We start from the raw sequence: 13,538 nt of genomic DNA on the forward strand, positions 1-13,538 counted from the left end.
GCACATGAATGTTCGAGAGCAGGAAGTGCTATTCTTTAGAGGTTATTTAAATAATCCGAGCTAATCAGTACCTAAACACCTAGGACTGACTATAATACATTGTGCTTTTGTGCTTTTTTTTTGTTCAAAAGCTACCACTTTTTTATTTTGAGCCACTGAGAAAAAAAAAAACTTTGGTGGAAACCATTTGCAATAGCATCCTCTACGCATGACAGCATTCATATCACATATCCTCCCTTCTTATTTTTATTTATTTATATTTGTACACACACACACACACACACACACACGCACACACACACACAACACACACACACAACACACAAACACACACACACCACACACTCCCTTCTCAACAAACGGCATCAAACAACACAGCAGACCCAGGTTCAATTGGTGTATGACCTCAATTTTCTTAATTCTTGTTTCACATAGTCATAGTAATAACTAGAGGCCGGATTTTTAGGCATTAAAAAAGCTCATTTTAGGTGCCAAGAATAGGCAGGCAAAACAATGTTTTACACCTCCAATATCGTAAGTATAGGCACAATCAACTTTCATATGAATACAAATAATTTCAAACGAAGACGTGCTGACCTCTATCTACGACAGGAAAACAAAATGTTATTAGGACAGCACAAAGGCATCAACAGTTGAACATAGCCGTGCAACTGGGCTTTGTCCCGCACGGTTCACACAACACGGTCTCTCCCGTATTCTGCACAGTGAGTCAAGTGTCCACTGTCGACTTGACACACTCCTGGGTGTCTTTTTGGCATGACAGAGAAGGGAGCAGACAGCCAGATCGCTAAAAGACCAGAAGGGAGGGATTCCTCCCATTGGCCGGGTCGAATTGCGTAGAGCCTGTATACACGCACACATACAAACGCATGCACGAACATTATAGAGTATGGTTGAATCCCCCCCTCCTCGAAAAGATTTCAGCGAACAGCTTAAAAGCGAACTGCAGCGAACAGCTTAAAAAGTAAATTACAAACAAAACAAAGGCTGCGTGCACATTGCATTTTTTTCTATTCTATTTTGTTATGTCAGCACGGTGGCAAATACTCGTCGAAGTGTCCCATATTTCACTGCTGCTAGCTGTTGTTTCCGCGAGTTGGTTCAACTCGAGGACTAGGTTGAACCACATAGTTCCCAATAGTCAATGTTACGCGGTAACATGAATAACAGTCTCAAACAGCACCCAGGAGTGAAACTTGAGGCTAAATAGCATTCATATAAGCGTCAATTTTGAAAATAGGCATTTATAGACATTTGTAAGCATTTATGAATGAAATCCAAAAATAGGCATTTATAATAGGCACTTTAAAAACACTATAAAAGCCCTTCTTAACCTCTAATTCATGCTCAATATCAAAATGGCATGAAAGGAGCGCAAGGAACAAAATTGGCATTTGTCTAAAGTCTGGTCTCTAGTAATAATAGTAATCATAGTATCTGGAGTTTTACAAGCTAAAACCAGGATTAATTATTTATTATTATTCATTTTCAATACTGCCAGTCTCTTTCCGAGACCATAGCAGGTGGGCATACAGGTTGGACATGCAAGTTCAACAGAACAAAAGCAGGAATCCAGTGCAGTGAGCAAAAATTACACCATCTCCCGCTAAAGGGGACCATGAAGCGATGCGAAGCTGGAGCACGTGCACGATCGCGTTCCGTTGGCGTTCGTTGGGCATGCTACCGACCTCGCGTCGCGGAACGCGAAGAGGGACTCTACGCGCGTCGTCTTTCCATCTAGCCTGGCCGTTAATTCTCACAGGGCGAGCGGGGAACGCGGTCGACAGGCGGGCGAGAGGGGGGGCAGCGTAGGAGAGGAGGGAGAAGGGAGGGATGCGCATGCGCTCGAGCTCATCGCGGCGTTGCGCAGGAGAGAATTTCGGCATGTCTAGCCCGCGTTCCAGAGGAATAGTGGAAAGGGGGAGAGGGGAGGGCATGGGAGGGGAGGGGAGAGGGAAAGTGGAGGGAAATTGGAGAGGGGAAGGGGAGAGGAGTTGTGGAGAGGGTATGCGCATGCGCAGTAAGGGCGGTCACGCCGCACACCACCACCACCGGATTGAGCTCCGCCTTAAGATACTTCGCATCTAAAAAGTTATACAATGCAATTTTCTTAATAACAATGGACAATCAGTATGCAAATATACATATGGAAATCATATACAGAAAATAAAAAGAACCAATATACAAATATATAATATACAATACGCACGTAATATAGATATATTACAGAAAGCATACATGAAATGAAGTGCTACACAGGCAAGGTACAGCAAACCAGAAAACACTCTGTACTGAGCACTTGGCCACTGATATGCTTTCAATGGTGACGAAATGAATGAATCTGCGCTGGGTAGCGCTAATGTATTTCAGGTGATACTTTCTACTTGTGGGACAAAGTCAGATAATGAATTCGCATTAGTAACTGAGGGATCCAGACGGTTCCATTCCCTGACAGAACGCGGAAGAAAGAATGCTTGAAAGTGTCATGTGGTAACAGTACTCTTTTAGTGTGTGCGAATGTTTGCGCCGGGTTATGCGAGACTCTGATGGACAGATGTACAATGATGTGTCAATTTTATAATAGTTGTGAAGTAGCTGGAAAGAAATTTCAGGCGCGCTTGCTTTGCTCTAACGGCTAGCGTTTGGAGGCCACAGCTTGTTAACATATTTGTGGGAGAATCAGTGTGTTTATATTTGTTTCAGATGAATCTAGCAGCCTTCCTCTGTACATTTTCTATTTTTTTATGTTAGTGACTGTACAAGGAAACCATACTGTGTTAGCGTATTCTAATACCGGTCTAATGTAGGTAGTATAGGCTAAAACTTTGGTAGATTGAGGGCTAGCCGGAGGCATCTGCGAAGATAAAAGAGCTTGCGCAGAGCAACTGAAGTAACATTGGAGATGTGCGCATCCCATCGGATCTGACGTTATCGTGACACCTAGATATTTTTGTTCATTCACTTTTGAAGCCTAGTGCCTTTAATGGTGTAATCATAACTGATAGCTTCTTTCTTTCGGGTTATCGTCATGCATATTGTTTTTTTGGGGTTAATCGACATCTGCCACGTGTCGCACCAGTTGGAGAGATGTTTAAGGAATCATGAGTGCAAGGTGATCTGAATGTTTGTTGATTTCTTTGTAAATAATGCAGTCATCGGCAAAGAGCTTAATGTTGCAAGTTATGTTGTCTGTGATGTCATTAATAAAAATAAGAAATAACAAAGGCCCCAGAACGGAGCCCTGTGGCACTCCGGACGTGACAGGTAGGATATGTGACAGTACTTGCTCAAACAGGACATATTGGGAACGGTCAGTTAAGAAGTCTTCAATCCAACGTGTTAGTAATCCATCTCCGATGATATTTCGGAGCTTTGCAATTAATTTGTTGTGACATACGGTATCAAATGCCTTAGAAAAGTCTAGTAATATGATATCTGTTTGCACGCAATTGTTAATAGATAGCGCCAAATCATGAACAACCTCTGTTAGTTGCGTTATTGTCGATAATCTGCTACGGAACCCGTGTTGACTCGATGACAAGATGCCGTTCGTCTCCAAGAAAACGGTTAAGTGTTTCAAAATTATATGTTCTAATATTTTGCATGATGTGCTGGTTAACGATATAGGTGTGAAGTTTGAAGGATCATCGCTCTTTCCTGCTTTTGGAATCGGTGTTATTTTAGCTTTTTTCCAGTCATGAGGAAGCTTCGATACGGCGAGAGATTGCGGAAAACTAAACCAAGGTATTTGCTGCACCATTCTGCATATCACTTAAGAAAAGAATTGGGAATGTCGTCCGGTCCCGAAGATTTTTTCAGGTCCAGTTCCAGCAAAAGACTAAATATTCCTTTGTCACTTACTTCTATTGGATTGATTCCCAAAATATCAGGGGGCGTAAGTTGCGGGATTTTTCTGTTATCTTTTGTGAAGACAGAGTGGAAAAAGTTGTTTTTATTAGACTTGGCCCTTTTCTGTTCTAATGATAATTGAGGACTGCCTGTTTTCCTAGGGCGGAAATGGTTCCAGAACCTCTGTGGGTTACCAGTAATGAATGACGGCAGCGTTACCCTGAAGTAGTGCTCTTTTGCTTGTTTTGTTTTAGTCTCGAAATCTAAAATAGCAGTCTTTAGTTTTGATGCATTCGCACTGCAAAGCTTTTTCTTTACTGCTTTCCGTAGTCGTTTAACTTTTCGTTTCGCATGTAGAATTTCTCGCGTTATCCAGGGGTTATTTCTTTGGGGCCGTGTAAGCCGTAGTGGGATCAAGTTATTCATGCAGTAAGAAACAGTGTGACTGAATCGTAGCCAGAGGTCATTTACTGTTGTGGCAGGATTAGAATTCAATTCCAACAACTCATAAAATTCATGAGCTAAATAGGTTAGTACGCTGGCGTCGTCTGCTTTGTTAAAGTTCGGAACATGAGTTGCTGTTGATTGAAAGCGTAAGCTGTGGTCAACTGTCAACCGGCAGATGGTACTCTGTGGTCCGAAATACCCTCCACAACATCAATTTGAGCGTCGACAAGGTTAAGATGACTACTAATAAGTATTAGGTCTAATATACTTGTGGCTGTTCCTTGAACACGCGTTGGGGATGAAACAACTTGATGGAGGTTGAAATTTAACATCAAATCGAGTAAAGCTTCTGAACACTGCGATGTGTGGTGCATGCTACTCCAGTTTATGTCAGCAAGGTTAAAATCACCCATTAGTGATGGCAGAGTTGCCGACATGTGTCTGAAGGAAATCGTGAGTGGAAAGTACACATTCGGTACCAGAGGATGGGCTACGATAAACGCAACCCGCTACTATGCTTGAACCATTGCACGTTATTTTACAGAATATCGCCTCTGTGTCTGGGATGTGAGGCAGCAATAAATATGAAATACAACGTCGAATTAACAACGCCACGCCTCCGCCACGAGATGGTCTGTCCTTTCGGATGACAGCATAGTTAGGTGGTGCGAATTCCTGATCGAGTACAGCTGGTGAGAGCCAGGTTTCCGTGATTGCTACAATATCTGGTTCATAAGCAGCAAGTCTTCGAATGGCTGCACCTTATTCACGACACTTCTGGCGTTCACGTTTAGTAGTGTTAATTTTTGTGTTGTGCGGTGCTCCGGGTGTTCGGACGATTTGGTTTTCCGTAGTTTTTTGGTTTGTTGTTTAGTGGCACCCTTCTTCCTTCTCATTCATCCCAAACAACGCGCAGTCATTTATGAAAGCTTATCGAAACCCAGTGCTACTTTTTTCTTTTTTGTCTCGGTTTGGTTTCGCACTATCCCATAGCTTCTTCCTGATCTCCCGAGTTTTGCGACAGAAATCTTCACCGATAGCGTAGTTGGTGCCTTTGATATGCTTACCACTCTTTAATATTGCTTCCTTCTGTCGCGAATCTACTAGTTTTGAAGATAACTGGTCTGGTTTTATTAGGAACGGGCCTACCTAGTCGGTGGATATGTTCAATCATCATCGGTTGTAGCTTAAGTTTATCTTGTATGACGTCCTTGTTTACTGCTCGTTCAAGGATTTCAGTAGTCTCAAATTTTGTTTCCACAGTCCATAGACGATTAGGTTGGATCTTCTGCTCCTATTTCGAGGTCGTCTATTCTCTTTTCTAATGTTTGTATTACCCTAGCCATAGAATTAAGTTGCGTTTTGCAATGCCCCAGTTCTACTTCCAGCCCTGACAGAGCGTCAAGTTTGGTATCGATATCTACTAACCGTTTTTCTTTTATTTCCTTAATGTCGCTTGCTATATTTTTCAATTGGTTACAGATTTCTTCATGGTACAGATTTCTTCACGGTTCAGATTTCTTTCTATGAGGCGTGACGTAGTGGAGGGCTCCGAAAACTTTGACCATCTGGGGTTCTCTAAGTGCACTGACATCGCACAGTACATGCCTTTAGCATTCTCCTTCATTGAATGCGACTGCCACGGCCGAGACTGAACCCGCAACCGTCGGATCAACAGCCAAGCGTCATAGCCACTGTACCAATGTGGTGGACCATGTGGTCATGGTATCGAGGCCAGACAGCCAGCCAAAAAAAATGTGGGTTAGAGTAGCCAAGAAAATCTTTATGCATTCAATAGGTTTTATGAAGAAATGTTACCATGCGACTGCCACCACTTGCCTCATCGAAGTCGGAGATGTCGAGAAGGTTCCGCCGGATAAGTGGCGATGTTGATAGCTCAGTGGAGCCCTGGTCGCGATAAGGTTCCCGCAACCGCTTGCTGCTGCTGCCACTGCTGCCAATACTCCTGTTGCCACCACTGCTGCCACTGCTACTGGTGTTACGAGATTCACCCTCCTTCTTTGGATAGCTTGCTGCACACAGAAAGAACAATTAAAAAACAAGTGAGCGAAGACACACTCAAAAGCATCATAACATCAGTTTGTTGAACTGGTAACGTATTCAGGCTGAAGGAGAGAGCAGAGCGTACAGAAATAACACTGAAGCCTCGCTAATGTGAATACAGCAATACGTAATCTTCGATTCTGGTGTTGATATGACATTAACAGACTAGCCGGTTTGGATACTGTGCTCAAGAATTTTCTGCACGCCACCTACTGTGCCTTTAGAAGTCGCTCTGACTCGAGCCATAGAAGAACACACGCCTCTTAAAGAATTCTGCTGAAATCAAAGTGCATGCGGAGGACATTCTGTACCAGATGCCATTGTAATGCTTTATATACTTTACAGTAGCACATGCATCACAGAACAAACTTAATTCATTGCAAGGGAGGATTTGCAATAGAACACATCTGTTCTGAGAGACATGTTGTAGCATTTCTTGCATAGGAAACATAATTCCGCACAGGTCTTGCTCGCATGCGAGAACACAAGATCATCGCCAGATACATATTGTGTGGTCTTCTGGACAATGCGCGTGGGCTTCTTGACGAGGAAAATGTACAACTAACTTTGCTCAGACTGTCAGCTCAAAAGGTAAGTGCTGTAGTTGCTTTTGTAGATGTATCTTGCAAACATAACTGCCCTGACGCTCACGTAACATTAATAACACGCCCAAAAAAGATTTGTCAATTTAGGAACCCAATAGAGGTGGTGGAAGTTGGGAGAAAGGGATGGTGTTTCATGTTAGTGTTGTTACCCATCTACGTGCACTTCCAGAAACACTTCTCCGTTCAGTCCATAGAGAGATTTCTAAAACTACAATAGAAGTGGAAGACACCTGCTGTGAAAAATTGAAAAATAAGTTTTCCTGTTCCTCTCCTGGACTTCCTGAACATCCAGGTCAGAATGACTAAGGCAAAGCCAGGGTGGCCTGGCTGGTGCAGTAGAAAAAAAGAGAGCTGTTTTGTTTGCCTTAGCTGTGTTGCTATGACACTGTCTTTTCGTCTGCCTTGTTGCGCCGTTCAAAATCCATGCATCCGTACTAACTCGCCCAATTGCCATGCAGTGCTACTCGACCCTTTCTTGCAATGATGCCACAATGGCTTATTTAGTGGAACCAGGACTGTACTGAGGAACAAAAGGTACATGACTGTTCAAATAATGTACACACGAAACACTGAAATCCAGGCGAATCAGACAAGATCTAACAGTTTTGTATCTACTTGTCAACACACTGGCTTAGGTGGAGGTGTGCACAAGCGGCCACTCTCATGTGACTGAGCAAGAGAATACATTCCCTACGTGCATCACAAGATCGTTTAATAGCGAAGCCATTTAAGCTAGCCGTAATTTGTGCGGCCTTCGGGTATGTGCTCTGTGGCCTAAGCGAAAACTATCATCATCATAAACGGGTATGTGCCACAGAAATTGCATAAATCCCACTACTCACCACTAGTCCACTAAAAATGAAGAAGAAACTATCGTCATCATACGGACACGCCACTAGCTATGTGGCCTAGCATTGTCATAAACAGGTATGCATCACAGAATTAGTAGGTGTTGCTACCGGAATAACCACCTATAGGCATAGCCCTGGCCAAACCTAGCTAATACCAAGTTCAACCTAGCCACACCAAGTTTAACCTCGATACAGCCAAGTTCAACTGAGCTACTACCAAGCTCAACCTCAACATAGCCAAGCTCAACCTAGCCACACCAAGCTTAACCTCGATAGCCATGCAGGGGCGTAGCCAAGGGGGGGGTTGGGGGGTTCAAACCCCCCCCCGAAATTTTTCAGTTTTGCTTGCGTATATAGGCACGCACACATACAAACGCACGCACGAACATACATAAAGTATGGTTGAACCCCCCCCCCCGAAAAAAATTTCTGGCTACGCCCCGTAGCCATGTTCTACCGAGTTCAACCTAGCCACAACCAAGTTCTGCCTAGCTACAACTAGAATAAGCAGCCACAGGTCTACGACAGTGCGAACGCTTGGTTTCAGCACGAGGTTCTGTCTCCGGAGTTTGGACATCTGTGTCATGTCTGTGACTGTCTGTGGTTTAACTCAAAGCTCTATGCACTGAGAATCAACGTAGAAACAACCTAGCATCACCTAGCTAAAGCCTAGCTACAACCTTTAAGCAACCTAGAAACAACCTGCATCACCTAGCTAATGCCTAGAAACAACCTAGAAGCAACGAGATTAGTCCTCAGATTTCAATCCAGTTTCACTGTTTCAAGCCTTGCATGGCTTAGTGCAAGCTTCGCCAATTTTTAAAGTTTTCTATTCAAAGCCAAATCGGTACCCATTATTCTCCACTCATTTAAAGGAGTACTGACACGAATTTTAAGTATTTTCGGATTATTGCTCTAAATAAAAACACTGGTGTTGAGAATCCTAAAAGGGTATCACAGTGCCTGCCAATGCATCGAATAATATTTTAATACCACTACCTTAAAAAAAACACTTTCAGTTTCAATACTGTTGCGACGTCAAGAGAGGTCGTAACGCACAGATCAAGAGAAGAACAGCAGGTTGGTCTTTCTAATCGCGCGCAGCGAGTTCTTCTTTTGTCCTTTCTTCCACAGCATATGCCCATTTGTATTGTCGTCTTATCACATGTACGTGGCAGTACACTCAAACCTCATTATAACAAAGTCACATCTGCCACGAAAATACCTTCGTTATATCGAAAAATTCGTTATAAACATTTATTTGCAACACTGTATCTACGACAAGACTATACTTCATTTACTTCGTTATAAGCGATAATTCGTTATATCCGTGTTCGTTATCGAGGTTTGAGTGTATGGAGGGGACGGCTTCAGTGACGTGTCATTGCAGTGTGACATTATGGGGAGGCAGCAACTCGCGACATACTAGCGGCCGATCTTGACAGTGATTTCTGTCATTTAGGCTGCATGCAGGACGCAGATTTTGCAAACTCAGTGGAATATTGTGTTGACTCTTAGGGGTAATGTCCATTGCGGAGCGGCTGGCTTGCAGATGCTTGGTGAAAAAAACTTTAAAATGAAAGTAAAATATTTTATATGTGTTTCTGACTCTGGTGTGGGGGAGCGTTAACACTACATACCAAGGAATGTCCCTTTTTCGATGTCTCAAAATCGTGTCAGCGCCCCTTCAATCCCTACATACTGTTCTTCTTTGCCACCCTGTAATGCAGGAGCTGCTCATTGGATTCTTTAGAACACTGGGTTCTCAAAGTGGGTTCCGCGGAACCCAGGGGTTCCGTGAAGGGCTTCTTAGGGTTCCGCGAGAGGCCAGAACGAATGCAACCCGCTCCCGTTTTACCCCCATTAGCAACTAATTTATTTTATTTAGACAAGCAACTTTGCACTGAATTTTGTATTTAGTGAAGCCATCGCACGCCACATCCGCACATCGGGTATCTACAGGTATCGAGAGACCTACGTGGTAGCAGCACTAAACTCGTCGTCTAGTGCCCGCCATGAAACTTGCACGATATGTGGACCTGTGGTGACAGAAAATGCGGAGTGCTGGTAATTCATGCTCGTGAGCATTCAAGCCAGTTCAAACAACATTAACGGGCACCTTGGCGCTTTATTCATGGCTCATTGTGCGCGGTGTTCACGTGGCACAGTTTTCTACATGGCGATTTCATACACAGTTTTCATACACGTGTTGGCTGTGGGCTACGCGAGCATTTAGGCTAGGTGTATTGGTCGACGCCCGTTGGGCTCTGCGACTGGCATTTTTGTAAAAAATAAAACAGGCCACTCTATGTCCGGTGCTTCATTTGCGTGAACGCTGTTTACGCTGTGCGGTGCCTGAAACGCGCAGCGTGTGCTCAGTGGGCTCTTTAAGCGACTCGCGGAGCGGTGCGGGGGGGGGGGGGTATCGCAAGGCTATGTATTATCGTGAGGTCTACATCAAGGGCGATAGCCTTCGATATTAAAGAAAAAAGAACAGGTCAACGCGGGCAGTGTTAATACTGTGGTTTAACCCCCCCCCCCCCCCCCCCAGCTGCAGGCCTGGTAATACCCCACACCTGGGGCATTTGATGTGTATTGCAAAAGAAACTTCTGCAACTACAGAAAGCAAGGGTTCCATTTGACTCCCTGCGGACAAAATGTACTATTCCTCGATGAACTACAAACTAGATAACATACTTGTGGAGCATTCAAGCATGGTACTGTGCCATGTTTGTTTATAATGCGCGGGAAGCGTAAGGCGCACATTTCACCATTCAGTGTGCAGACTCTCATTCAATGAAAACGCCAATACCGGAACCCGTGCTGCCATCTATGTTTTAAATAGGAAAACACCATTTGACGAGCAGCTGCAGGCTCATCAAAAGCCTCTAGAAACATTGCTGCTGAAGAGCCATGATAAGCACGGCTCGTCATAAGCAAAGAAAAGTCACTTTCGCCGCAAGGGCGAAGCAATGAATGCGATAGCAAGAAACTATATGCTATACAAAGTGAGGCTCGCCAATGGATACTCTCAGTTTGAACAGCGCTCGTGTTGCAAAGGCGGCCGAAGCAGCGAAGGAAACTAGCGTGCTTCAAGTGTCGAGCTGTGACACTTGATAGTTCGCGCTCATCTTCTGTTTGTTCGTTTAGCAGCGCCTCTTGAGCTCGAGTGACTTTCGTACGATCCGTAACATGAGCGCGAACATCACGGTGAAAGCTCGAAACATCCCTCTTCTCCTCACCACGAGAAAACCGCGCGAGCAGACAGCGGAAGGGCAAGGTTCTCCCTGCGCAAATATAAGAAGCGAGCGAGCTCGCCGACGACTTTTAAATGTGCCCGTCGCGCTAGCGCCATCTCGCTGGTAATGAAGAAACGCTTATAAGCGCCGGCCGTCTCTGAGTCCATCTAGCGGTAAAGGGTGTGTATATAACGCTCACCGTTAGCTAGGTGGAGGATCTGCGTTTCGTGGCAAAGTGGTTAGCGCCACTCGCTCCGGAGCAAGAGGTCCCCGGTTCGATTCCGCGCTTCGGAAGCATTTTTCTGAATTATTTTTCTTTGGGGCTTTTATATATATACATACATATACATATACGGTGCATGACGGCGACGGCGACGGCAAAATCCAGCCGAGACTGTCCATATAATTGCTATCGCAATAAAAGTGACAATTTTTCATGACGAGCTGCAGCTTATCATAAGCAGTTAAGGGGTTAAATCGTTTCACTGTACGTGTCTGTGAAGTCCTAGTGTCTATATGGCAACTCTGTCGAATGCAAGCTAGGCCTTGAAGCACAGCTTCATGTCCTAGTGCTCCTGGTAGGCACAATGAGAGCAAGCAGTTGGGTGAGACGTGCTTCATAAGCTTTTGTTGTCTTCTAGGCGTCCCTGGTACACGCTTTCATGAGCCAGGCTTCTCGTGCACAATTACCCTCACCAGACTGAGAAGCGCGCGCAGACAGGCAAGCTAGCATTTTCACAGTGCCAATCGCTGTCTTGCGATGCGTTCGGAACTGAAGATTACGAGATTCCTGCCAAATGAAACTCGTAGCAAGTCAGAAAACAATTAAAGTTTGTCTTCAAGGTCATAAGCCTGCCCTGTTTACTCTGCAACATGTTCCCAAAACAAGGCCTACCAACATAATTTTTTGGCACATTTGAAGTAAAACAAACAGTAAATGAGTATGCCACATCGCCCATAACCCAAAATGTTTTGGCGTATTGGCATACATTGTACAGCTAGGGAATAGACAAGCATAAATACCTGCGCGAAACACCGCATGTTGCGAGTGCACAGTCGTGCGAGGCGAAGCTGTGAGGCACACAATGCAGCAGAGAGTGCCCTTTGCTCCTCTGGATCACCGCCTTGGGCACCCAGTCGCTGCAGCTGCAATCCCAGGGCATCAAACCGCCGTTGCTCTTCGGCCATGGCTGACTGGAGGCCAGACACCAGGTCCAACAGCTCCTACAATTGGAAGGAGGGAAGCAAAAATGGTGGCCACATTTTAGACAATGTCGCCTAAAGAAACTTTACTTCAGTCACTGAAGCTGCCTTGCTTGTGGTGGGTGGACACATGTTCAAAGCACAGAGTGCACATTGCAAAAAGAGCTTGTGACAGATGTACGCAACTCATCTCCAGTAAGTCTATCAGTCTAACTGCTTATAATGACCGTGAAGTATTTTGTCTCCACCTTTTCACTCGATGTTTTGCCATCCTTTCGTTTGTGATAAACTTATTTTACCTCTCGATCAGGTATAACCTCAGTCAGCTCATCATGAACAGCGCTAGAGTGCTTATTTGGGCAGGTTGATACATCCCATGAAACACAATACCTCTATAAAACGTCTTAACGTTCAAAACCTCTATAAAATGTTTTACAGAGGTTTTTTGTTTCATGGGATGTCTATATAAAACAAGAAACAGTGTGAACACCAAGACAGGGACGGACTAAGACTGGGTGGCAAGTCAGTGCTTAGTATCTCTGTCCTTATTTCATGCTGTTTCTCGTTTTCTACAGGTCATCACAACAAGATTCATATTCCATGACACAAAAAACCAATGATTTTCATTGGTCAATCCTGCCATGCACATTCCAGAGTGTACTCACGTTCCTGCACATATTCCTGGCATAGTAAAGAATGATTAAGAGCAGGTGAGGTGACAGCTGCTAATTGTAGGAGCAACCGCCAATCAGAGGTTCGCATACATCGCGAATTCCGTGAGACCGTCCTTTAATAATTCCTTTATTTTCCCAGAAAGAATGCGTAAATCATGACGCGCTGACGTTGCGAGAAACGTGCGACATGCTGCCCGCGTGTCACCGCTGTGCTGCAGTGAAGCACGTCTTCATTTCCACAGGCGCACATTTCAATTGACCACAAGACCGTTTTTTTTTTTTACAGCGAAAGCTGCTATGAGATCATTTCACCGGCCGTTGTTGCGCCGTAGTTGTCCGCCGCCGCCGCCGGTGTCCGTAACCAGCATCGCTCGAAATAAGAAAAAAAACGGAAGAAAAAATTCCAGGATGGAACGAGGTTCGAACCTGGGCCCTCTGCGTGGGAGCCCAGTATGCAACCTCTGAGCGATGCCGGTGCTCGAAACTGCTTTGCAAAAAGGTCCTATACAGGCTTCATGTCGGAAAGGAACCACAATAGCATATGCAATATAGCGGTGTAGAAGAGTAAACTAAGCACCAAGCGTC

The 13,538-nt window shown here is 44.6% G+C and overlaps 1 protein-coding gene across 1 annotated transcript in view; it reads right to left on the reverse strand.

Moving 5' to 3' along the window:
• Positions 1 to 13,538, reverse strand: part of LOC119406825 (uncharacterized) — a 227,186-nt gene that overhangs the window by 107,284 nt on the left and 106,364 nt on the right. Inside the window, exon 3 of the mRNA XM_049420225.1 lies at positions 12,100 to 12,300. Coding sequence (XP_049276182.1) covers positions 12,100 to 12,300 — 201 coding nt within the window. The remainder of the gene's footprint in view (positions 1 to 12,099; positions 12,301 to 13,538) is intronic.

This window comes from Rhipicephalus sanguineus, chromosome 10 (genome assembly GCF_013339695.2).
Source record: "Rhipicephalus sanguineus isolate Rsan-2018 chromosome 10, BIME_Rsan_1.4, whole genome shotgun sequence".
Classification (NCBI taxonomy): Eukaryota; Metazoa; Arthropoda; class Arachnida; order Ixodida; family Ixodidae; genus Rhipicephalus; species Rhipicephalus sanguineus.